We start from the raw sequence: 26,155 nt of genomic DNA, 5'->3' as shown, positions 1-26,155 counted from the left end.
TACTTGCCTGGCAGGTTGTTGATGTATCCTCCATCCATGAGCAAGTGTCCGTCCTTGGGATCACAGAGTGGCGGCAGGTATCCCGAGAGGGACATGCTAGCTCGCACGTACCGCCACAGCGAGCCTAACCACACGAGGAACAGATGCAGTCAGAGGCCTAGAAGAGCAAAGATGTGCGCGATCCACCACCCTTCCCCACTTCCTCAGCGCAAGTTGCATGTTTTGTGCAGAGGGGTGAAGGAGGGGAGGTCACGGCATTCTACTCACAGGCCTATGGAAACCTGCACAGCACCAAAGCTATCGCAGCACAATGCCTGCTGCATGCCAGATTTTGGAGAGGGGAGGCAATGTTTAGAGCCCAACTCGTCTGGTAATTGCTGCTTTGTCTTTTTATAATACTTAGTGGAACAGCCAAAAATCGCTAGCACTGTTGATTAATAATGTTTAACTACAGTGGAATCCACATACCTGCAATTTCCAATATCAATCAATTCACCTGCTACAACCAATATCCCGTTAAAAAATAATTTCAAACATTTACACTATTTTTTCTTTTAAAAAACATTTTTCTCTCTTTGCAGCTTCCTTCAGCCCTCCAAGATCTCTGAGTTCTTCCAATTCCGGCCTCTTCTGGATCCACTAGTTCCCTCGCCCCACTATTGGCAGTTGTGCCTTCAGCTGCCGAGGCTCTGGAATGTCATCTCTAAACCTTTCTGCTCTGTACTTCTCTCTCTCTCTCCTTCCTCCTTTAAGACACTGTTTAAAACCTACTTCTTTAGCCAAGCATTTGATCACCTGTCCAAAAAAGGGAGTAGGTGTTGATGGTGGAGCCAACAAAATTTAATTAAATGTAAAGATATCAGTGATAGCAGGAAGCCTGCTCTCAAGCAACTCAAAAGTGGCATCATAATTCCACACGATTCAATCTGAACACTTTGACCTCCCCCAATTCCCCTCCACATGCTCTGTGCCTATACCCTCCATGTGCCCTGAGGTATTTACTGTATTGAAGGCCCTTTATAAATGCAAGCTGTTACTTTAATCTTATATTATAATGTCTGTATAAACTGATCCAACTCCCTCAAATTGCCAGACTCCAGCTCCAAGCTAATTTCTCCAAGGAGGCCAACACCACTTACCATTTAAAGAAAAACAGCTTCCCGCCCCACAAAAATGAGAGTCTATCATAATTTAATAGCCATTTGATTCTTACAAGGGATTCAGATGGTGAGATAATCTATAACATACGCCAAAAAAAATTTTACCCATTCCTGCTTATGCCATGGAAGAGGATTCCACTGTAAAACACTAGCAATGTTGAGTCTGGTTTATTTCTCAGTGCAGTTTAGGAATGTTTATCTGACATTTCAGGTGGAAAGTACCATTTAAGCCCAACAGGATGTTGTTATATGCCAGTTGAGTAATGCAAACAGTGAATTCTGAAGTCATAATATTACACTGCTCTCATGAATCAAAATAAGGAAAAGTCAAAGAGTTACCTGGAGAGTGGGCAGACAACTCACCACTGTGCATGATAAGAAGTCCAGGGCCAATGCACCTGTGTTAGCCTATGTGACCCCCTTGATGCTGTGCAGATTTAGAGTTTGACAGCACAGCTGCCAATGAGCAACGTGATTCCCCACATAAGACTTATCCACCTCCTGCCTATTCCTGGGCTGGAGGACAATAAACCTTCATAGAAAGACTTGGTTCAGAAGGAAATAAGGCAGTATGAATCATTCAATTGCTTAACATGGAATGCATTTTCAGCCAATTGCATATACAGTACTGTTATAAAATGTAATTGGTATGAAGTATTGAATTGAACAATTACCACTGTTGGTTTCCGGTGTTTGATATTTACTTTCCACACAACTTTCAGGAAGTGTAATATATCAGTGATGTTACAAGAGATTTCAAACACACAAATGCTCAATTTCCTTCCAAGTCCCAAGTTTCCAATGTCCCCACCTGGCCAGTGTAGATAGGAAGCGATTGTAGTGCTGACCTGGGACATTGTTTACATAGCAGCCATCCACAAGCAAATGCCCGTCCTTGGGGTCACAGAGAGGAGGCAAATAAGGGACGTAAGATGCACTCGCTCTGACGTAACGCCAGATGCTGCCTGCTGGATGAAGATGAAGAGTAAGAATACGAACAGCAAGGGCTGAACAGCATGGGAGGGAAGAGGAGTCATAAGGAACACAGGGGCAGAGAGGAAAAGCATGATTGCAGCATCAAGAACAAATGGGACAGCTCCCCGAAGAATCAGAACAGCGACAATGTTGTAGAAAGCTCCCTGTAAGCCTGCTAAACTTTTCTGTCACCCTGAGAAGATTATAGATTCAGTGAAGTGCCTAAAACGGCGAGTGAAACACTGATTTGTATTTTTGATAGATCTTATTTTGACAGTAAATGAGCAAGCAGCAGTACGTAATAGCGGGGTTTCATGATGCAGTGTTTTGGCAGGAGACAAAGCCAAATTAATTTCTACAATGAAGACACACAACCAAGTATGATGAGTCGTGGCGGTGGGGGGGGGTGGGAGAGTTGGAAGGAGGAAACAATTCCAGAAAGGGGCCACAGCAGAAGCTAAGGAACTACAACGGGGAACTGAAAAGAGATAAAAATTGGCAAGTCATGCTGCAGCTGTACAGAACTTTAGTTAGGCCACACTTAGAATATTGTGTGCAATTCTGGTCGCCATACTACCAGAAGGACGTGGAGGCTTTGGAGAGGGTACAGAAGAGATTTACCAGGATGTTGCCTGGTCTCGAGGGTATTAGCTATGAGGAGAGGTTGGATGAACTCTGATTGTTTTCACTGGAACGACGGAGGTGGTGGGGCGACATGATAGAGGTTTACAAAGTTATGAGCGGCATGGACAGAGTGGATAGTCAGAAGCTTTTTCCCAGGGTGGAAGAGTCAGTTACTAGGGGACATAGGTTTAAGGTGAGAGGGGCAAAGTTTAGAGGGGATGTGCGAGGCAAGTTCTTTACACAGAGGGTGGTGAGTGCCTGGAACTTGTTGCCAGGGGAGGTGGTGGAAGCAGGTACCATAGAGACGTTTAAGAGGCATCTTGACAAATACATGAATAGGAAGGGAATAGAGGGATACGGTCCCCGGAACTGCAGAAGGTTTTAGTTTAGGCAGGCATCAAGATCGGCGCAGGCTTGAAGGGTCGAATGGCCTGTTCCTGTGCTGTACTGTTCTTTGTTAGATTCTGTTCCCTTAATCTCCTAGTGGTTGTGCTGAGCTAATTTTGATCGGTCATGTGGCCTGTTCTCTATTATTGTCTTAAAATCTTACAAAATAAAATAAAATCCTATTGAGAGATGAACAAGTGAGTGGGTGGGACAGTAAACGCACAGAATTTCACAGTACACTCACCAAGCCCCATTCCCCTACTCTTTCCCAAGAATCCTTCACTTTTTCTTTCCAAATATTAACCATTTCCTGTTTAATTGATCAAGTGACTGCTTTCTGTGATCTGTGGTCATATGGCTCTCACTTCTCTTCTGTACCCTTTCCAGTCTTCATTCCCTTCCTAAAGAGACTTCCTAATACGATGCACAATAATTTAACTTCACACACATAGGTTTAGCATTCCTTCTTTGCTTTTATAATCTGTGCTCCCATTTATCATACCTGGAAATTTCAACTTGCCTTCCACACTTTTAAGATTTTCATACTTGACTCTGTCTTTTCTTCCTTTTAAAGTTTTACCTTTGGTGTTTATTTCCTCTCATTCTTCCTCCCAAAATGTACTCCTCCACATTTCCCCATATCAGATTTCACACAGATATAAATCCTCCCAGTCCTCAGCAGTAATGCATCTTCTCTATTTCAGTCTCATCTGTAAATGTTATATCCTTTACACAAAGCCCCAGGCAATAGCACTGTTTATATCCCTTCTCCATTCTTTTACTATTTTCTGTCCTTTAGTTAACTTGCTATCCATGCTGAGATACTCCCTTTGATCTTGCTTATCAACAAGCCTCCCACACAGCACTTTATCAAACACCTTTTGAAAACCCATATGCAAATCATTGCATACCAATAATGAGTACACTGTTATTTCCTAAAACAATTCTACTACATTTAGTAGGCACGATTTACCTCTTACAAAATTTGTGTGTACTACCTTTTTAGGCAAGTATTAATTTTATTGCATATTATGGTCTCTACAATCTTATCCATTACTGATGTTAAACTGACTGAGCTATAGTTACCTGGTTTATCCCTTTCTCTCTTTTTGACCAGAGGTGTTACATTGCCAACCCTCCAATTTTCTGGCACAACTTCTATATCCAAGGATGTTTGGAAGATTGTGGTCAGAGCCTCTGCTAGTTCCTCTCTGACTTCTCTCGTTATTCCAGGATATATGCAATTTAGTACTACTTCCTGGTCTATAATCCACTGAACTGCTCCACCTCCTCCTCTTGTGCCCTTTCATTCTCACCTACCACACCCTTCAGTAAAAACTCAAAGACCTAATTTAGTATCACCATCATCCCCTCATTACCCATGAGATTCTGCTTTTTCTCTCTTTGGCTACACACTTAAACTATTAATTTATTTTTTGTGTTTATATAATCCTAAACTCTCACTCAAGCTAAACTCTTCACTCCATTGGTCCTTTAAAGTACACCGGTCCCTTGCTGCTCAGTATTAATACTGGCTAATGTATAATACTGATATCAAATCAATCGAACATACATGTACAAAGCTTTAATTTATACTAAAATAAAAGCAAAATACTGCGGATGCTGGAAATCTGAAACAAAAACAAGAAATGCTGGATTCACTCAGCAGGTCTGGCAGCATCTGTGGAAAGAGAAGCAGAGTTAACGTTTCGGGTCAGTGACCCTTCTTCGGAACTGACAAATATTAGAAAAGTCACAGATTATAAACAAGTGAGGTGGGGGTTGGGCAAGAGATAACAAAGGAGAAGGTGCAGATTGGACCAGGCCACATAGCTGACCAAAAGGTCACGGAGCAAAGGCAAACAATATGTTAATGGTGTTTTGAAAGACAAAGCATTAGTACAGATTAGGTGTGAATATACTGAATATAGAACCTGGTCCAATCTGCACCTTCTCCTTTGTTATCTCTTGCCCAACCCCCACCTCACTTGTTTATAATCTGTGACTTTTCTAATATTTGTCAGTTCCGAAGAAGGGTCACTGACCCGAAACGTTAACTCTGCTTCTCTTTCCACAGATGCTGCCAGACCTGCTGAGTGAATCCAGCATTTCTTGTTTTTGTTTAATTTATACTACGTTGCTTTCATTGAAACCATGCCTTTGGCGAAGTGATTCCTGTTCAGACGATCCCATGACAATAAACCACACATTCTGGTTTACATAGCAAGGATTTCCTGTCTGTGAGCAGCTCTTCTCACTTTTTGAGCAGTCTGTCAGACCTAAATTACAACAGCTCTCAGTGGCAGAAAAATGCTTCGAGCTTCCTGACGTGGCAGCATTCTGCAAGCATGGAGAGATTCATGGTGGGTATACAAGACTCAATTCACAGAAGTGATTGAGAAACTAATCAATAAAGTATTGTGGCATTAGCCTTCCTTGCCTGAGAACAATGCATGCGTTTGGGGATAGGGGCAGGTGCGCATGTGGGAGGGAGGGGGGTAAAGAGTGGGGGGCAGCAGCAGACCTGTGTGTGGGGTGGGGGGGGGGGGGGGAAGAGAAGTACAAGTAGTAGATATTAAATTATATGCACTTGTTTAGAAACCCCTCCATAGCCTCCTTTTACACTAATTCGACAACCTCCTCGAGCCCCTTGTTCCAGCTCAGGCCTTTATTCAACTGTAAAACCTTCTCTCTACCTCACCCTCAGAACTACAAGTCAGCAGAGCTCTGTTTGGTGCAATTCTCCTTCCTAACTGTCAAAGCCTCCTGAAAGCCAACCTTTGTCTTTCCTTCGCTCCCTACCCCCAACGTTTCTGTCAGTTGCTGCTCAACAATTCCCACCCACTCCTCTGGTGAAGCTGCTCTGGATGTTTCATTTCAGTAAAGATTCTGGATAAGTGTTGCATGTGCCCTGGCCAATAATAATCCCTAAACTATCACTAAAATAGATTGGTTGTTATCTCATTGCTGTCTGAGCAACCTTGAAGTGCATAAATGAGCTGTTGTGTTTTCCCCACATTACAATGCTGAAGTGTAAAATACTTTGGGATGTTATGAAGTGGTGAAAGGCATTATATAAACGCAAGATGTTTCCTTCTAGATAAAAACACATTTCTCTAAATGAGCACCATTCCAGCGCACTCTTAGCTGATCTCCCACATTCTACTCTCTGTAAACTTGAGGTAATTCAAAACTCTGCTGCCGGTGTCTTAACTCGCACCAATTCCCCTTCCCCTATCACCTCTATGCTTATTGACCTACATTGGCTCCCGGTCAAACAACATCTTGATTTTAAAATTCTCATTGTTGTTTTCAAATCCCTCCATGGCCTCACTTCTAATCTCCTCCAGCCCCACAACCCTCTAAGATCTCTGCACGCCTCTAATTCTGGCCTCTGTGCATCCCTGATTTTTATCACTTTACCATTGGTGGCCATTCGTTCAGTTGCCTAGGCCCCAAGGTCTGGAATACCCTCCCTCTCCAGCTCCCTTTCTTCTTGTAAGACAATCCTTAAAACCTGCTTCTTTGGCCAAACTTTTGGTCATCTGATCGAACATCTCCTATGTGGCTCAGTGTCATACTCTGTTTTAGAAAACTATTGTAAAGTGCCTTGGGATGTTTTATTACGTTAAAGGCGCTATATAAATGTAAGTTGTTGTTTCAATACTAGCTTATTTTAAGGCTACAGTAATTATGCAAAATGATTTGTATCTTACCGGCAATGGGTCAATGAGAAACGGGTGAAGGGTCAGCTCTATTTCCAACTAGCGTCACGTGCAAAATTAAAAATTGCTATTACTACTTGGGGACTGGTTATACTGCCTGTTAGTTCTCCTTTCCATTTAATACAATGCATGGATTGGGCATTCATTCACTTCCTGACTCAGGTTGACCAATAGAGCAAGATTGGTTTCTGTTTCACTGCTTGGGCTGAGTCCAGCTGTTCCGCAGGCTTAGAGGGAAAGCTTTTCTTGGTTCTCTTAAGGAGTTATTTGAAGGATGTGCAACTGATTTAATGGAACAATTTTGGAAGATGCAAAACTTTAAATGTCTTTGATAAACAAAATTCGTGCGCCTACAGTTGGTTCTGAAAGCTCCCGATCAGCAACTTATCAACAGCCTGAGCAGCTGTGTACACAATTCACACTTAGTGACCTCTCACTGCTCCAATACCCAGCTCAACACATTCAAAAGCAATGAGTTCATGTAATGTAGCTGAGCTCAGTTGGGTTTTGGCCTCTAGTCACTAGATGGAGCAGTGGTGGGCATTAGCAGTGACCAAAATCCAGCAGCAAATGCAAGACAGAAAGTTGTCAGTGAAGCTCATAGATGAGCCAGCTTGCCGCTGCCGCTGATACCCATGATTCAACCAGTGCCCTCCTGGATAAAGGGCAGTGTGGCTGTGGTAAAGTGAGAAATGGTGCGCACAAGACCGGATAAATTTCTAAAAGGGATTCACATTAGGATTCAGCAAGTATCAGTTATCAGAAGCAGACACATCCGTTAAATGTCAGATATATAATGATCATTTCGTACATATACATACAAAAAGGCAAGAGAGGGTGCAGAAAGTTTAGACACGGAGATGCAATATTTCATCAGAATACCCTTGTAAGTTAATATAAAGGGGGACTTTTTTTTAAAAACACCAGCACTGTTTAGCAACAGCGCTTCACCAAGGATTATTCTTTGAGAAAAAGAAAACAATTTTGACACTCAGACCCCTCATTTCCTGTAACAGCTAAACTGGTGACAGACGGAGAGAGAAACAGCTCTTTCAAAACTCAACACAGTCACATAGTTGGGTTTTTGGTTGGCCAATTGACTCAATACTGGAAAACCAATCACAGGGCCAGATCACCACAAACCTGACACAAGATCACATTTTTAACAGGGTACGTGGATTTAAAATAACCTGCATTCAAATGTCAGAAGTTACATCTTCATAACTTCAAGGGCTAAGTGGATAAAATGCAGATCTACTATCGGACCTGGCAGTCTGTGAACTTTGTACAAATGGTTAGTTTTCACCTGTCATTTACAAAGATGGCCGTGGTTGTCTGAGTTCTAAATGAATGCGCTACAGTAAATATGCAACTGAAATAAAAACAAATGTAGGTGCCAGACAAACTCACCTGCATAGTGTAGCTATAGTGGGCTGAAAAAGGGTGAGGTAGGTGCCATTTAACTAATTTTATTTCTAATATATTATGCTCATTGTCGCATTTTACTTAATAGACTCGGGTCTTCAAAGTGATATCAGAGTAGACAGTCCAGTTGTCACTGTCAGGTCAAACTAACTTTTCACATCTTCCTTACTTTAGTCTGGTTTATGTTTGTTTACTTGTTTCTAACCTGAGTTTAGAGGATTCAAGCCTTCAACACAAATTGTTTCTGGATTAACAACTTTAACTTTTAAGTACTTTTCACAAAGCTCCTTCTACTTCTATGTTGCCTTTACACTTGAATATGCAACACTTAAAGGGGACATATGTACTTTTGTTCCAGGGGTCCTGGATTCAGGACCAGCTTCAGGATCTGCCAGATTGTTAATTCGATGTTGAATGCTCCAAAGATGTTTGGAAATAGCTCCAATGATCGTGAGAAGCTCTAAAGAAAAGCAGAGTATTGAGTAATCCAACTGTATCTAAATGTCTCCTTGCAATTCCACACAGTAGATTATGAAGGACTGGAGACACCAACAAACCAGAACGAGTTTCACTGCTCTGATCTCTCACAGCTGGATAGGTATCAGTAGCAAACGTTAGATGGAATAACAGCAAATTCAAGTTGAACCTTTCTGCTGTGTGGAAGGACCCTGAGGGTATTTAACTTCTTGGAGTTCGTTGGACAACATCACCTGATTTTCTAGGTTAAAGAATACTTGAAGCTGGCTGTTACAGAATGCAATGGGTAGCACCCTGGCCTTTGCAACTTGGATCCCAATTCAGTCCAAACTCTGCTGAACTCAATCTCCAGACAGGGTTTCAAGGATAGCAGTGGAAACCAAGGTGAAACTGGGCATTGAGGCTTACTGCTTTCTCCATACCCCAAGCTGAATATCCCTTCCTTCCTCTCCCAGCCACTCCTGCACTGCCTGCTTCATGAAAAACCAGGTTTTTTTTTGGGGGGGGGGGGAGAACTGGATTCTCCCCCAAACTCCCACTCGTCCACACTTGTCACTGCCTGGGAACTGGGAAGGCCACTCGAACCATGTCGGTAGAATGGATCCAAATACCGTAATTTGACGGAGAAAGAGAAAGCTGCCCTCTCATTCCAATCGCTTGCTTGAAGCCCTTGGTCTTGGCTGAGGCATTCGATCAATGAGTTGATCCAGTTTTTGGGCCCCTATGATAAAGCCTGGCTTGGGTATAAAATTAACACCCAACCCAGGTCCAACCCGACCAGGGCCTGAGTCCTTTAATTTTTTTTTTGCACCCGACCCGACACAAATATTCTTCTTCTGTTTCGACAGCAGGCTATTCCTGCAGCTGGAGTTGTGGGGAATCATGGGTCAGCCTGATCCCGTGACTTCCCGGAAGCAGCACATGACCCGACCGCTGGACTCGGAAGTTCGACCAGACCCATGCAGTCGGGTCCAGTCGGCTTCGGGTCGGGTAGCCAGGCTTTACCCTATGGTCTCTTTGGTACTGCAGGACTGCCTTGATTTTGTTGCTGGGGGCCACTGGCAGTGATTCCGCCAGGCACACATGAAGACCCTACCCAACAATGGTTGAGGTTTGGGGAAGCAGGCAGAAGCAATGTGGGGGCAATATCAGTTCCATTCACAATTCTTCAGATAATGAAGCAGTCCGTGCCCACATGCAGCAAGAGCTGGACAACATTAAGGCTTAGGCTGCAAAGTGGTAAATAACATTTGCACCACACAAGTACTAGGCAATGACCATCTCCAATAAGAGAGAGTCTAACCACCTCCCCATGACATTTAATGGCTTATCATTGTTGAATCTCCCACTGTCAACATCCTGCGAGGTCAGCATTGACCAGAAACTCAACGGAACTAGCCATAAATAAATCCTGTGGCTACAACAGCAAGTCAGAGGCTGGGTATTCTGCAGCGAATATCTCATCTGATTTATCAGAGCTTTTTGGTCACCCGTACAAGGCGTAAGTCAGGAGTATGATGGAATACTCCCCACTTGTCTTGAATGGTATAGCTCTAAAAAACAGAAGAAACTCTAGACCATCTAGGACAAAGCAGCCAGCTTGATTTGTACCCCATCTACCACCTTAAACATTCACTTCCACCACCACTGGCACAATGTGGCTGCAGTGCGCACCACTACAACATACACTGCAGCAACTCTGTCAGCAACTTCCAAACCTACAATCTCTACCATCTAGAAAGACATGGGCAGCAGGCACATGAGACCACCACTAGCTCCAAGTTCTCCAAGTTACAAATCATTCCAACTTGGAAATATATTGGCGTTCCTTCATCGTCACTTGGTCAAAATCCTGGAATTCCCCACCTAATTGCACTGTGGGAACATCTTCACCACACAGACTAGTGGTTCAATAAGGCAGCTCATCATGACCTTATCAAAGGCAATTAGGGATGGGAAATAAATGCTGGCCTTGTCAGCAATGCTCACATCCCCTGAATGAATAAAAAAAAAACTCCAGCCCTAAGACACCAAATACTCCATTCAAAGCAGACCAGGTCAAGACTGGAGTTGCCAGCTCCTCCAATTGAACACAGAACCAGTTTGCTGCTTACACACAATGTGTCAATGCAATTGCAGGTCTGCATTTTCTGGGCACAGAAACTATGAATATGCTGTTTTGATTTTCAACATCTGATTCGGGGATGGTTTCATTAGATTGGAGAATAGCGGATGCAACTCCTTTATTCAAAAAGAGGGACAGAAAGCAGTAAACTCAGGCCAGTTAACGTAACATCTGTCTTAGGGAAAATGTTAGAAGCTATTAAAGATATTATAGCAGGGCATTTAGGAAAGTTCAAGGTAATCAGGCAGAGTCAACATGGTTTTGTGAAAGGGAAATCACATTTAGCCAGTTTATTGGAGTTCTTTGAAGTAGTAACATGTGCTGTGGATAAAGGGGAACCGGCGGACGTACTGTACTCAGATTTCCAGAAGGCATTTGATAAGGTGCCACATCAAAGGTTATTATGGAAAATAAAAGCTCATGGTGTAGGGGGCAACACATCGTCATGGATAGAAGATTGGCTAGCTAACAGGAAACAGAGTGTAGTCATAAATGGGTCATTTTCTGGTTGGCAAGATGCAAGGAGTGGTGTGCTACAGGGATCTGTGCTGGGGCCTTAACTTTTTACAATTTATACAAATGACTTGGATGAAGGGACCGAAGGTATGGTTGCTAAATTTGCTGATGACACAAAGATAGGTAGGAAATTAAGTTGTAAAGAGGACATAAGGGGGCTACAAAGGGATACAGATAGGTTAAGTGAGTTGGCAAAGATATGGCAAATGGAGTATAATGTGGGAAAATGTGAAATTGTCCATTTTGGCAGGAAGAATAAAAAAGCATATTATCTAAATGATGAGAGATGGCAAAGCTCCGAGATGCAGAGGGATCTGGGTGCCCTCATGCATGAATCGCAAAAGGTTAGTATGCAGGTTCAGCAAGTAGGCTTTGCGAGCTGGAGCTAGTTCATGCTAGAAAATCATTGATTATGAGAAGTATTTAAAACAATGAAAGGATTAGATTCAGTTCACGTGGATGGGCTATTTTAAGTTAGAGATATTGGGGTGGGGGGGGGGGAGTGAAGGGACAAGCATATAAAGTGTATTTTATATGAAGTGGTTTTTATTTTGACCATCATTGAACCTTGGAACAAGTCACAAATTTGTGCAGTGAATGCCAATTCGTTGCATGTTCAAAGGGGAACTGGACAAGTCCGAACCGTGGCCATCATCATAGCGTACTAAAGGTAAGCAAGGTATCTGGCAATGTGGAACCTGGAACCTTATGCCTTCGGAGCTCGGACAGGAATTTCTGAGATTTTTTTTTCCAACAGAAGATAAAAAAAAAACCTTATTCTGCCTCTCTCAGGAGGTTGCGTGTCTGGCTGATGGGGGCAAGGGAAGTGGGAGGGGAAGGGGGGAGATCATAGGGAGGATTCATGGCATTACGCTGCACCAAGATAATATGGGACAGGCTCTTTTCCTGTCATTGCATGTTTGAAAGAAGTGGCAGGCATGGATAGTTAAACTGGTCTCAAACGGCTGGCCAGCAAGCTACTATGAGAAAGATGACTGGAATTGATTTAGCACGTGTCCTCAGGTGACCCCAAAATGCTTTGCAGCCAATGAATTATTTTCAAAGTGTTTTTTTTTGTACATAAATACAATAGCCAATTTGTACCCAGGCAAAATTCCAAAAACAACACTAAGATGAATGACCAGTTAATCGGCTTTTGGCAGTGTTGGTTGAGAACAGGGTGACAACTTCCACTTGGCAAAAGCGGCTTTGGGCTATCTTGCATCTACTAAAACAGATGGGTCCTTGGCTTAACCCAAAGATAGTACTTCCGATAGTGCAGCACTCCCTCAGATCTATGCTGCAGCGTCAGCCTAGATTATATGCCCAACTCTCTGGACTGAGGCTTGAATGGATTGATAACCTTTGGTATTATCAACTGAGCAAAGTTGACAAAGTTCTTACTTCTTTGGCCTCCTTGTCTCGAGAGACCAGGGGTAAGCGCCTAGAGGTGGTCAGTGGTTTGTGGAGCAGCGCCTGGAGTGGCTATAAAGGCCAATTCTAGAGTGACAGACTCTTCCACAGGCGTTGCAGGTAAAGTTGGTTGTCGTGGCTGTTACACAGTTGGCTCTCTCCTTGCACTGCTGTCTCTTTTCCTGCCAACTGCTGAGTCTCTTTGACTCGCCTCTCTTCAGTCCCGCCTTTATAGCTGTCCACCAGCTCTGGCGATCACTGGCTCCCATGATTTGTGGTCAACGTCGCAAGACTTCGTGTCATGTTTGCAAACGTCTTTAAAGTGGAGACATGGATGGCCGGTGGGTCTGATACCAGTGACGAGCTCGCTGTACAATACATCCTTGGGGATCCTGCCATCTTCCATGTGACTCAAATGGCCAAGCCATCTCAAGCGCCCCTGGTTCAGTAGGGCATACACGTTGGGGATGTTGCCTGCCTTGAAGACTTCTGCATTGGAGATATGGTCCTGCCACCTGATGGCTAGGATTCTCCGGAGACAGCGAAGATGGAATACGTTGAGATGTCGTTCTTGGCTGACATGCGTTATCCAGGCCTCGCTGCCCTGGAGCAAGGTATTGAGGACACAGGTTTGAAACACTCGGACTTTTGTGTTCTGTATCAGTGCGCCATTTTCCCATAGCCTCTTGGCCAGTTTGGACATAGCATCAGACGTCTTTCCCACGCGCTTGTTGATTTCTGCATCGAGAGACAGGTTGCTGGTAATGGTTGAGCCTAGGTAGGTGAACTCTTGAACCACTTCCAGAGTGTGGTCGCTGATATTGATCGATGGAGCATTTCTGACGTCCTGTCCCATGATGTTCATTTTCTTGAAACTGATGGTTAGGCCAAATTCGTTGCAGGCAGCCACAAGCCCGTTGATGAGTCTCTTCAGACACTCTTCTGTGTGGGATGTTCATGCAGCATCGTCAGCAAAGAGGAGTTCCCTGATGAGGACTTTCCGTACTTTGGTCTTCGCTCTTAGACGGGCAAGGTTGAACAACCTGCCATCTGATCTTGTGTGGAGGAAAATTCCTTCTTCTGATGACTTAAACGCATGAGAGCAGCAGGGAGAAGATCCTAAACAGTGTAGGTGCGAGAACACAGCCCTGTTTCACGCCACTCAGGATAGGAGTCTGATGAGGCGCCACCATGCTGAATTGTGCCTTTCATATTGTCATGGAACGAGGTGATGATACTTAGTAGCTTTGGTGGACATCCAATCTTTGCTAGTAGTCTGAAGAGACCACGTCTACTGATGAGGTCAAAGGCTTTGGTTAGATCTATGAAGGCAACGTAGAGGAGCATCCGTTGTTCACGGCATTTCTCCTGTCACTGGCGAAGGGAGAACAGCAGGTCAATGGTAGATCTCTCTGCTCGAAAGCCGCACTGTGCCTCAGGGTAGACACGCTCAGCCAGCTTCTGGAGTCTGTTTAAAACGACTCGAGCGAAGGCTTTCCCCACTGTACTGAGCAGGGAGATTCCACGATAGTTGTTGCAGTCACCGCGGTCACCCTTGTTCTTACAGAGGGTGATGATATTGGCATCGAGCATGCCCTCATCCCAGCAAGGGCAAAGCAGTTCATGGAATTGACAAAGTAACTAATACAAAAAGTACTGCCAAGTGAGAAAGAATAAGGTTGCAAATGTTGGACAGTATACCAGGACAATCTTTACATCCACCTGAGGGATAGATGGGTCATCAGTTTAATATCTCAACCAAAATATGGCACCTCTGACAGTGTAGCACTCCCTCAGTGCAGAGTAAGCTCAATTTGGAAATATGTGAAGCCAACTCTTACACCAGAAATAAAGCCACTGTGTGGATCAGAAGCGCAATGGCTGCCAAAGCTGTAAATAAATTGGAACCGGCTAGTTTCTCTCACTTCAGACCCTTGCAATCTCCAATGTTCACAACTAGTCTCTAACAGGAATTCCACAGACCAGTTGGCAACGTTGCTAATCAGTCACAGCTGCTAATTGGTGGGCTGCACTGATACTCTATTGATGTGGCATTTTGAAAGTATATGTGCACTCTGGCTCCTTAGCAACGTCCCAACACTTTGCCCATGCTGTGTAGAACCTGGTCTGTGCTCACTCCAATTCCACACCACAGCGGTTATGGAGCTATGCACAAACCCAGACTCTCCTCCAGAGCTGCCAGAGATTCAGCTCTGCACTCAAACGATCATTGATTCCTCAGAACAATCAGTGTGGGTTGATGCCAGACTGTTTGCCCTAGTGCTACAGGCTTTCCACTATGGACTCAAGGTTCTGCAAGGCAGCGCGGCATCTGCGTACATCCAGACCCTCCATGATGTTGCTGTGGAGCTAGATCTCAAGCACCGTACATTCCATCCTGTCGTCAGATTTTAATGTCGGTTTTCACTTTGGAGCAAAATTGCATTCAGGGGCCTTGGTACAATTACATTACCTTTTTAATCGAAAACTGATCACTAATGGAAGCGGCTAAAATACTTGCAGTACACACTGTTCTACTTGGCTATGTTAAACATAACGTAAAGGGCTGACTGATACTTGGTCACTTCAGTTGCCTCAATGCAATTCTGAATTTTAGTAATACTAAATTAGAGATGTTACGTATCGATTTGAAAGTATTTCTAAAGTGATTTTGATGTGGAGCAATGGGGTTACTAAATAAATCTTGCAAATTAACAGGGTGTGATTTGTTTCACTGATTATATCTGAAATAGATTATAATTACATATGTATAACACTACAGTTCAGTCCGACATCAAAGGCAAGGGATGAGTTTTTATATATGAGCAGTAAGGAGAAGCAGTGGCTCAGGGAGTCAAAGCTCAGCCATCATTACTCATGCGGGAGCAAACCAGTGGAAACTTTGAGGTGGAGTAGATTTTTGTGAAATAAATCCATGTTAAATTGGATGGATTACGTATGAATTCATTCAGCCCCTGCACCTGTAGTGCCAGTGTCGTCACTATAGAGGCTGCAATGGGGTATTCTATTCTTGGCATTAGAACCTATAGAAGATTAAGCAGGTATTTACAACGCAAGTTCATCAGCACAAGGTGATTTCCACTTCACATGGAATGCAGATTTGGAGTCAGGGCCTGAGGTTCCCTGGAGGGGATAGTCTCAGCCTATGTTCATTTAACACTGCACGGAGTATAAATCCAGAGCAATGGGAAAGTGCTGGCTTACAAAGTATTCAGTTGGGCCTCCAGGTTACTCATTAAACCTACAGGACCTGAAATGGAATGTTTAGAGATTGGGAACACTATCTTCTTTGATTTACATCTATTGGGAGGGAGCACCCTGTGTGCACTTTCTCAAAATAGGTGGAAGCTAACCAGTGTGAACAGAATTCTGTCTGCCTGGACTTTGAGCTGCAGAGACCACTGGGAGACCATTAACTACCCAGTAAATACAACCCAAACATATTACATTTGGGGGGCTGCATTTGATTTTTAACTGAAAGGAAATTAAAACCTTACTGTGAATATTCATTCTTCTCGTCTAATACTTACCGCTGTAGTTTTACAGACCCTGTAAATGGCAGGTAAAGCTAAACATTTGATTGAATGTGAGGAAAGTGGAAACTGAAAGGGTTAAACATAGTATTTAAGAAAAGGAATGGGGAGGAGGGGAGGGAAGATAAAGGGACACAGTGTTGTGTGAAAAGTTACCCTTAGATTAACTTTGGGTTAATAAATGCAGTTATGAATTGGGTGCTCATTTTGACAATGTTATGAAGCAATGCCACCACAATGAGACAGGAAACCAAAGCATTGGGAGGAGGAGGGGGGTAAGGACACATAAGAGCGTTACACACCACAGTACAACCTTCACTCTCAAGGGCAGAACAAGGAGTTGTGGATAGCAATGTCCCAGTACAGCTCAGCTTAGTATCAGTGACAGAATCAGATAGGAGTTTTAACAAAGGAGGACTGCAGCATCACCTCCTCCACAAAGCCCAGGATTAAGTTTCGAAAATCACCCAGAAACTTCAAAAAGAAAAATTAGAAACAGCCAGGTGTGCAAATCCAATTTGAAGAGAACAGAATGGATTTTCTGTACTGTTAAGGCTCCATCTGCTTCAGTTCAATAAATGGATGTTAATGACAAAACCACTCCACATCATCAATAAAGGGGAACACTGAGTAACATTCCTTTAACTTTAGAATCTGAATTGAGGCAGTCTGCAGATAATAATGCAATCTTCAGTCACCTATTAAGGATTTTCTTTCCAAAATTGAGAATCTTCTTTTACTCACCATCACTCCTTCCCAAATTAAATAAAAGTTTTACGGCGATTAATCCTTAATTCAGCTGATGTCTCCTGCCTCTCTGGCTTAGCTAATGTCAGGTAGAGAGACTGGCTGCAGCAGAGGGCACTTTGCATACGCTCATGTACCATATGTTGGCAAACCTGTCAGTCTGTGTGGGAGCTGGGGGTGCAACTGCAGTTCTCCAAAATAGAGACCGAAAATGACAGGCCAGACACAGGGTCAGGAGTTGAAGATGGGGGTATCAGGATGAGGAAGAGTCCTTCGTGACAGTCCAGGATGCTTTCCTTTCTGTCGAAAAGGAACCAACAACTTTTGCACATTGTTAGCAGCAACATTCTCAATAAGCTGTAATGATACTCTCTCACATTCTGATGGTCTTCAGTAAAGAGGCTATAAAACCAATTGAAAGGGTGCAGATAGAATCCCATAAAGACTCATCTGGTGCCCCCACTGCAGCAGTTAAATGGCCAGGAATCTTTTCATCCATGAGTGACTGCAGCCAGTTCCCACACAAACTAATGTCCGTGGGTCCTGCAGAGCACAGCAGGCATTACTCGGGCTAGGATTCACTAAGCACAGAGAGGCAAGGCCATTCAGCCCATCTAAATGTTTCTTTCATACATTCTTTGGAAAAGCAAATATTGGAAAAACAAAAAGAAAATATGATAAACATGAGTGTTCCACTTTAAAGATAGCAATGATCATGCAAGCCTCTTCTAAACCAGTGATCCCGCAAATGCTGATACTCATATACTGATCAATCTAAAGCAGATGTACATTGCTAGACACAAAGCTGCGAAACAGAATTGGAATTTTTATAAGACTGGTCAAAATAATTGAATACAATTTGTGAGAAAGTCCAAATAACCCACAACAGGCTTAAAGGAAACAAACTTATTGCACCTCCCTGCCAGCGCGCATCACTCCCGCAGATACGAGGAACACAGCCCAGCTGATTCTGTGACGGTATAAAGCCTGCACGCATTTAACCTCACAAATTCTCACCCCGGAAAGAATTAATTCTCAAGGTTTAATTTGCAACCAGCTGAACTCCCACCTTGGGGGCTGCTCTATTTCTCCATATTGTAACGTGACAGCATCAGCAGGATCACTTGCACAGGGTTTGGCCACAGCAACACAATCACATTGCTGCAAGGTGGATTTAGTAAATTAATGGTTAAAGGTGCACCACTCAAGAGGTGATCTTCTATTACATCAAAATGCAAATACTGACCTAAATCCCTGTCCTGACTACTGTGCCTCTGCCAAGCCATTTCACCCAATGGGCATTGAGAGTATAATTAGGGTGATACCTCAACTGTGGACACAGTGTGTTTTGTCGTCACAAAGGAGCAATTAGAGTTGAGGTGAGATCTTCTACTGTAACATATAAACATGCTAAAGTGCTCAATTGTAACTATCTGCAGCTAGGGGAACACATATGCAGCCTCCAGCCTTGCCAACTATAACAGTTTTGTTTGACTGCAATATCTGGTTTGTAAAATAATGGTTTGTAATCCAAAAATGCAAAATGTTGGATAGAAACTGGTGATAGGATCAGTCATTTTCTGATTGGTCACTTGGGGAGAATTACTGCAGTAAACTGTATTGAAACTTACACAACACCTTGCTTACAGTGAATCCCAACTTAAAATTATTACAGGTAAAGGGCTCTGATGTCCAGGCTCAATACTTTAAAACTACATATATTTTGCCTAAAATAAAAACAAGAAATGCTGGAAATACTCAGCAGGTCTGGCAGCATCTGTGGAGAGAGAAGCAGAGTTAACGTTTCAGGTCAGTGACCCTTCTTCAGAACTAGCAGATATTAGCAAGTAAACTGGGGGTGGGGCAAGAGATATCAAAAGAGGTATAGATTGGACAAGGTCACACAGCATAACCGACCAGAAGGTCATGGAGCAAAGGCAAACAATATGTTAATGGTGTGTTGAAAGACAAAGCATTAGTACAGATAGGGTGTTAATGGACTAAAAACTGAACTGCCGCAAGTACAAACATGAAAAAAAAGTGGGTAAGCAAACTGAACAAACTAAGATAAAATAAAATAAACACAAAAAATATATAAAAAATAAAAAAATAACTTAAAATAAAAGTAAAATGGGGGGCCCCGTCATGCTCTGAAATTATTGAACTCAATGTTCAGTCAGGCAGGCTGTAGCGGGCCTAATCAGTAAATGAGATGCTGTTCCTCAAGTTTGCGTTGATGTTCACTGGAACACTGCAGCAATCCCAGGACAGAGATGTGAGCATGAGAGCAGGGGGGAGTGTTGGAATGGCAAGCAACCGGAAGCTCGGGTTAATGCTTGCGGACTGAGTGGAGGTGTTCCGCAAAGCGGTCACCCAGTCTGTGTTTGGTCTCCCCAGTGTAGAGACCACATTGTGAGCAGCAAATACAGTATACTAAATTGAAAGTACAAGTAAATCACTGCTTCACCTGAAAGGAGTGTTTGGGGCCGGGGACAGTGAGGAGAGAGGAGGTAAATGGGAAAGTATTACACCTCCTGCGATTGCAGGGGAAGGTGCCGTGGGAAGGGGCGAGGTGGTGGGGGTAATGGAGGAGTGGACCAGGGTGTCGCGGAGTGAACGATCCCTTCGGAATGTTGACAGGGGAAGGGAGAGGAAGATGCGTTTGGTAGTGGCATCACGTTGGAGGTGGCGGAAATGGTGGAGGATGATCCTTTGGATTTGGAGGCTGATGGGGTGGAAAGTGAGGACAAGGGGAACCCTGTCACGGTTCTGGGAGGGAGGGGAAGGGGTGAGGGTAGAGGTGCGGGAAATAGGCCGGACACGGTTGAGGGCCCTGTCAACCACAGTGGGGGGAATTCTCGGTTGAGGAAAAAGGAAGACAGAACAGAAATATGGAAGGTAGCATCATCAGAGCAGATGCATCGGAGACGGAGAAACTGAGAGAATAGAATGGAGTCCTTACAGGAGGCAGGGTGTGAAGAAGTGTAGTCGAGATAGCTGAGAGTCGGTGGGCTTATAATGATTAGTAGACAGCCTATCCCCAGAGATGGAGACAGATAAGTCGAGGAAGGGAAGTGTCAGAGATGGACCATGTAAAAGTCAGCTATTCTGTGACCTTGTCCTATCTACACCTTCTCCTTTGTTATCTCTTGCCCCACCCCCACTTTACTTGCTTATAACCTTTCACATTTCTAATATTTGCTAGTTCTGAAGAAGGGTCACTGACCTGAAACGTTAACTCTGCTTCTCTCTCCACAGATGCTGTCAGACTTGCTGAGTATTTCCAGCATTTCTTGTTTTTATTTCAGATTTCCAGCATCCGCAGTATTCTGCTTTTATATATTTTACCTATCCTGTTTCCTCTTTTTTTTGTTTAAACATTTTCACAGGATAACAGCAAGCTTACCGCAACTGTAACTCACAGCTCTGGGACTCTAATAATACTGTAAGAAAAATCATGAATGGATTGCCCAGAGATTTTTCTCCTCTTCCATTCATTTCCCCCAAACACACAGCAACCTCATATACAAGTGCAGCCCTTCAGTCCAATATACAAAGGGGACAGAGCCTTCTTCTCAAGAGCAGCAATATCACAGGACCGCCATCACTGTATCACTTTTAGCTCATCGTTACTGACTCAATATCCTGGAACACCCTACCTCACACTGTGGGGGCATCATGACAGCAAGGACTGCTGTGGTTCAAAGATCAGGCCCTCTCAGGGTAAACAGGGATTGGCGAGAAATGCCTCCTGTCATCCACATCCCCACAATGTGAGATTAATAGCCCAGGCTGTACCCTCCACCATCAGCTGAACAAATCCTGAGAACAAGTAAAACTTAAACAGCGAAAACAAAAACATATTCAAGATTTGAAATTCTCTAGAAATTATTATGGGGATCATCAATTAAAAACAATTGCCGACAGACTTTTAAAAATTAATTCTCAGGACTATGGGCATTGTTGGCAAGGCTGGAGGCCTCCATATATGTTCCCCTAGCTGCAGATAGTTACAATGGAACATTTTAGCATGTTTTTATGTCACAGTAGAAGATCTCACCTCAACTCTAATTGTTCCTTTTGTGCCGGCAAAAACAGTCCACTGTGTCCACAGTTTAGATATCACACTAATTTATTGTCCATCCCCGTTACCCTGAACACAGTGGCCTTGCGAGGCCACTTCAGAGGTTAGTTGGGAATCAACCATGATTGTATGGGACTGGAGTCACATACAGGCCCAGACAGGATAGGTTTCCTTCCCTGAAGCCAACCAGTTGGATTTTTAATGATAATCCAATAGCTTCATGGTTCACTTTTTGGAAACGTGGAAATTTTAGTTAAAATAGTAAAAAAAAATACAGCAAAAACTGTAATTGTGGGACACTAAGCTCCCTCTGGTACTTTGTTAGGATTTACTGCAGTGTTGTATTTATAGTTTCTCTTAGCCATGTGGAAACTAACCCCACGTCAGGTGTCCCTTGCAGCTTTCCTTCATAGATCCAAAATGAGTGTGCAATGTGCAGGTTGGAAAATACAATGTAGATCTTCAGATGCTTTACAAAGCACAGAGTAACCCACACAATAGAATTTCTTCCACTGTGTTGCTGAAACCTTCCTTCAATCCACTAAAGGATTTAAAGCACTCAAACTATTTTGCTAACTGACTTTTCAATTCATGGAAGGAGAAAAATAACTCCCTACTAGGACGGCGATATAAGCGGCCACAAGGATCTTGCTGGCAAAAGGCAGAGTACTCAGACAGGATGTAAATCATAAACACACAGAACAAGACAGACCCACGACAAACATGGATGTTCTTACCGTCTTTGTTCACTCGCATTGCCGACGAGGTGATATCAGTTGTCACGTTGAAATATGGGATCCATAGGTCCTGAGGGGTAAGGGTGGGTGTGGTGAGGAGAAGAGTCATGATCTTTGAAAACCTTTGATAGCAGGACTCCCCTAGTAACAAATACTGCTCATTAGAGATGCTTGCTTCACTCAGAGTTCAGAGCCTAGCTGTAGGAGATGGGAGTGGAGAGTTAGTGCCCCAGTTCACTATACAATGGGATTGTGGAATGCAGGTTGGCAAAGATCCACAGGGGAGATGAGTATTTTTTTTTTTTAAACGCAGCGAGTTGTGATGTACTATTAAAGGCTGTTGGAAACAGATTTACTAGTTACTTTCAAAAACAGAATCAGATAAATACTTGAAGGGAGAGAAAATTGCAGGGCTGAGGGGAAAGTGCAGGGAAGTGGAATTGCATAACTTATTCAAACAGCTGGCACATGCACAATGGGGCCGAATGGCCTTCTGCCTGCTATACAATTTGACGATTCTAGGTACATATATTGTGTTGTTCAACACAATGAGTACTAGTTAATTACCATTCTGAATACAGCAACAAAGTGCTGCTACATGAATTACAGATGATGTTAATCACAATCTGTATGCCCCTAACTTGTTGATTTAAGGAAGCAGGTGTTTAACGTAGACATTGGAATATTAAGCAGATTTTATAACACACAGCCTGGCTCTCACACATAATTACACAGATGCTGTTGTGCTAATGAATTTGTACCACAATTCATCAAAGTGGAGCCAAAGGCAACAGTTGCTAAAGTAGCTTCTTCTCGGTGAGTAAAGGCCAGCCCTAATAGGCATTCAATATCTTGAGTGGTTTGCAAAGGTCAAGGTGCAGCTCCAACAATGCAGGTCTCTTTAATGGAATCAGCAGGGATAGCTGATCAGCTCTAAACAGAGCAGTCTGCCCAGAACTGGCTCATCTATTTAAGACTGGGCTCACTGTCCTGTAGCCATTAACAAACCACGTGAGCTTGACTCCAAAAAGGTTTATGTGAAAGCACAATGCTCCCTGCCAAATGCGCTGACCAAGGGGAGCTACTGTTTGGTTCCAGGAGTTTTGTTTTAAAAGCTTACCTCAATTTGTTTGTCCTCAAAGACATCAGCAATGGTCGTGTTAAAGGCAGAACCCGACAGCATAGAGGTGATGATGGGGTAGGTCAGGTCTAACACGGTTTTTGAAGACAGAGTTCATGGCCTACGGAAGACAGGAAGGTGTCAATGTTCTCAGTTGTATCCTTGAAACCCCTGGTTTAAACGTAAACTCTTTCCTCACCCTGGATAAGTATCTATTGGTGAATATACAAAGAGGAATATGGTGTGTTTGTTGGGGCCAATGGCCTTTTCCTTTTCGTACTATCCTTATGCTGGATGCCAACTGAAGCTCAGAGGGTAGCACTCTCGCCCACATCAGACATGGGTTCAGGTTCCACTACAGCAACTGAGCCTATAATCTATGTTAACATTCCCAATGCAGTACTGAGGGAGTGCTGCCCTGGCAGAGGTATCATCTTTCAGATCGAGATGCTAAACGGAGGCCCTGCCAGCTCTCTCAGGTGGATACAAAAGATCCATGGTACTATTTCGAAGAAGAGCAACAGCGTTCTCCCCGGTGCCCTGGCCAATACTCTTCAACGAAAATGATAAAACAGATGATCTAGTCGTTATCACACGGCTGTTTGTGGGGAGCTCGCTTAGCGCAAATTGCCTGCATTTCAAGAGGTACTTAATAGGCTGTGAAGTGCTTTGGATCGTCTTAAGATCGTGAAAGGCACTATGGAAATGCAAGTCTTTCTTTCTTTAACTGTGTGCTTCAACTCTGGCAGTTCAGCTCCTTTACCAGGGTGGGGGTAGCCATTAACGATGACACTCCAGGTACTTTCACCTTTAAATGGGCCTCTTTTCCTTTAATATTCTATAACAAGGCAAAACATATCTACAGTCTGTGATCATGAGTAGAATGTTCTACACACCATTTCAATCGATTCTTTACAAAAGGAATTATGGCAATCTGAAGAAATCCTGTTTCAGAAGTAGATGGGTGTCAGATGCAGTACCCTCAAATTCATAAAATAACCTCTAAAATTCAGGGCTCTTTTTATTTGTTTTGTGGGATGTGGGCGTCACTGGCTAGGCCAGCATTTATCGCCCACCCCCCAATTTCCCTTGAACTGAATGGCTTGCTGGGCCATTTCAGAGGGCGTGGGTCTGGAGTCACATGATGTCAGCCGGACCAGGTAAGGACGGCAGATCTCATTCCCTAAAGGGACATTAGTAAACCATATGGGTTTTTTACAACACTTGTTAATGGCCGCCATTAGACTAGCTTTTTTATCATCCCAGATTTAGTGACTGAATTCAAATTTCACCATCTGCTGTGGTGGGATTCGAACCTATGTACCCAGAGCATTAGCCTGGGCTCTAGATTACTAGTCTCGTGACATTACCACTATACCACTGCCTCCCCTTGGAGGCTCTGCTGGAATATCAACCCAGGATCTCCTGTTTAACATTTCACATTAACAGGTTAAGAGAGAGGTGACTGAGCTAGTTTGAGCTGCATTCAAGTCCAAGTTGTGAAGATAGAATGCCACTCCTGTGACTCACTGTGCAATCCAGGCTGGAGCCAGAGAAATGAAAAAAGGCAGAAGAGTTTCCTCACAGACGCATGTTTGCAAATAATCAAGTTATTGTGTCTACTGGAAGGAAAGATTGATGATTGTCACATGAACACTGCACTGGTAGATTAAGAATTCATTGTGATTGCCAGGTTCACATGTTGTGGTACAAGGCTCAGCATTTCTCCGCCTCCATGTCACACTATGGTCGTGAAACATCTAAAGCTCATCTGCCGAGGCAATCAGTGCAGCTCTCAGAGATCGAGAGCAGATTGCCGGACCTCTCTTTGGGCTCCATGGAGGAAGTATGGGCACTTCTGGGACCATAGAGACTGAGACAAGCTTGGAGAGGCAGGCACAGGGGAAGCTGCATAAAAGACATAAAGGCATGTGAATTTTCTGGTTCAGTGAACAAAGAATATGAGATATGGAGAGTGATGTTATTAATTACAGCCAGCAGAAAGTTGTGGCTTATACTGTGCTAGTACCCTCCTCAGGTAAAATGGGACATATGTCAATGAGTGCTGTCATATTACAGGAGGGTTGACAGCAGCAACTGGAGTTGTATTCCAAGCTCTCCAGCAATTGGCTTTGGAGGGTACTGTGTGAACAGACAGCACAGTAGAGACAATCAGCACACATACACACGTCTAATGAAGGACCAGTGCTGGTCATCATTTCAAAAGCTTTATAACATATAAAGGAGCAGGAGTGTTGGGGATCAGAGGAGGGCGATGGTCTTGTTCTATTTACTGGAGAAAGTTTTTATTATTTAGTAACTTGATTAAAAGGATTTTTATGGAGAGGGGAATGGCTTGGTGAGGAGTAGGAATGTTCCTTGTGAATACTTAGGGAAGAGCTTGCATCTTAGGAGAAGGTGCATGGAATCAGGGCCAGGTGGATGTCTTTTGCAGCTCCCAAGGCTTTCTGCCCTACCTCTGTGACACTGATTCTTGGTCCTCTGCTCAGCTCTGCTGTACAAGAGTTCTTTATGCTGTCATTCCAATGACTCCCTCATTTGGCCATGAGCAAACTACAATGAAAGAGGAATCCTCAGCTGCTGAGTACAGCAGCTCACCCTTAGAATAACTTGATCAAGATTCCAACCGGTGTTCAATGACGGTGCTGGTTGTGGGATGAACTGCAGCGATGTTTGACTGCGAGATCAGTATCCTTCAAATTCTGGGGGGAAAAGAGAGTTAACCTGGTGATATTGAATTTGCGCATTTGCAAGTACTGCGCCACCTAGTTGCTGCGTTTGTCAGCAAACTCAGCCTTTTTAAATCCGAACTTCATTCTTTTCTTTGATATGAATCTACACAAGGCCTTAGTAAGACCCCAGTTTGAACACTGCGGGAAGAATGTTGAGGCAATGGAGAAGGTGGGATTCACCAGAATGCTGCCTGACATTCAGAAATGCAAAGATCAACCTCAAAATTTGAGGCTCCTTTCATTAGAACATGGGTAATTTCACAGAAATGTTAAAATTATAAGGAGTGAGACAGACTGTTTCCAACGGGCTGCGAGATCGAGATCAAGAGGACA

The 26,155-nt window shown here is 43.6% G+C and overlaps 1 protein-coding gene across 1 annotated transcript in view; it reads right to left on the bottom strand.

Annotated features, from left to right (window-relative positions):
• LOC137355641 (patatin-like phospholipase domain-containing protein 6) overlaps positions 1-26,155 on the bottom strand; it is a 168,013-nt gene that overhangs the window by 33,784 nt on the left and 108,074 nt on the right. The window contains 6 exon segments of the mRNA XM_068021016.1: positions 8-124; positions 2,009-2,125; positions 21,950-22,019; positions 23,070-23,171; positions 23,173-23,190; positions 24,440-24,494. Coding sequence (XP_067877117.1) covers positions 8-124; positions 2,009-2,125; positions 21,950-22,019; positions 23,070-23,171; positions 23,173-23,190; positions 24,440-24,494 — 479 coding nt within the window.

Source organism: Heterodontus francisci, chromosome 43 (assembly GCF_036365525.1).
Source record: "Heterodontus francisci isolate sHetFra1 chromosome 43, sHetFra1.hap1, whole genome shotgun sequence".
In the NCBI taxonomy this organism is placed as follows: Eukaryota; Metazoa; Chordata; class Chondrichthyes; order Heterodontiformes; family Heterodontidae; genus Heterodontus; species Heterodontus francisci.
The sequence above is the reverse complement of the archived record's forward strand: the minus strand, read 5'-3'. Positions and strand labels throughout refer to the sequence as shown.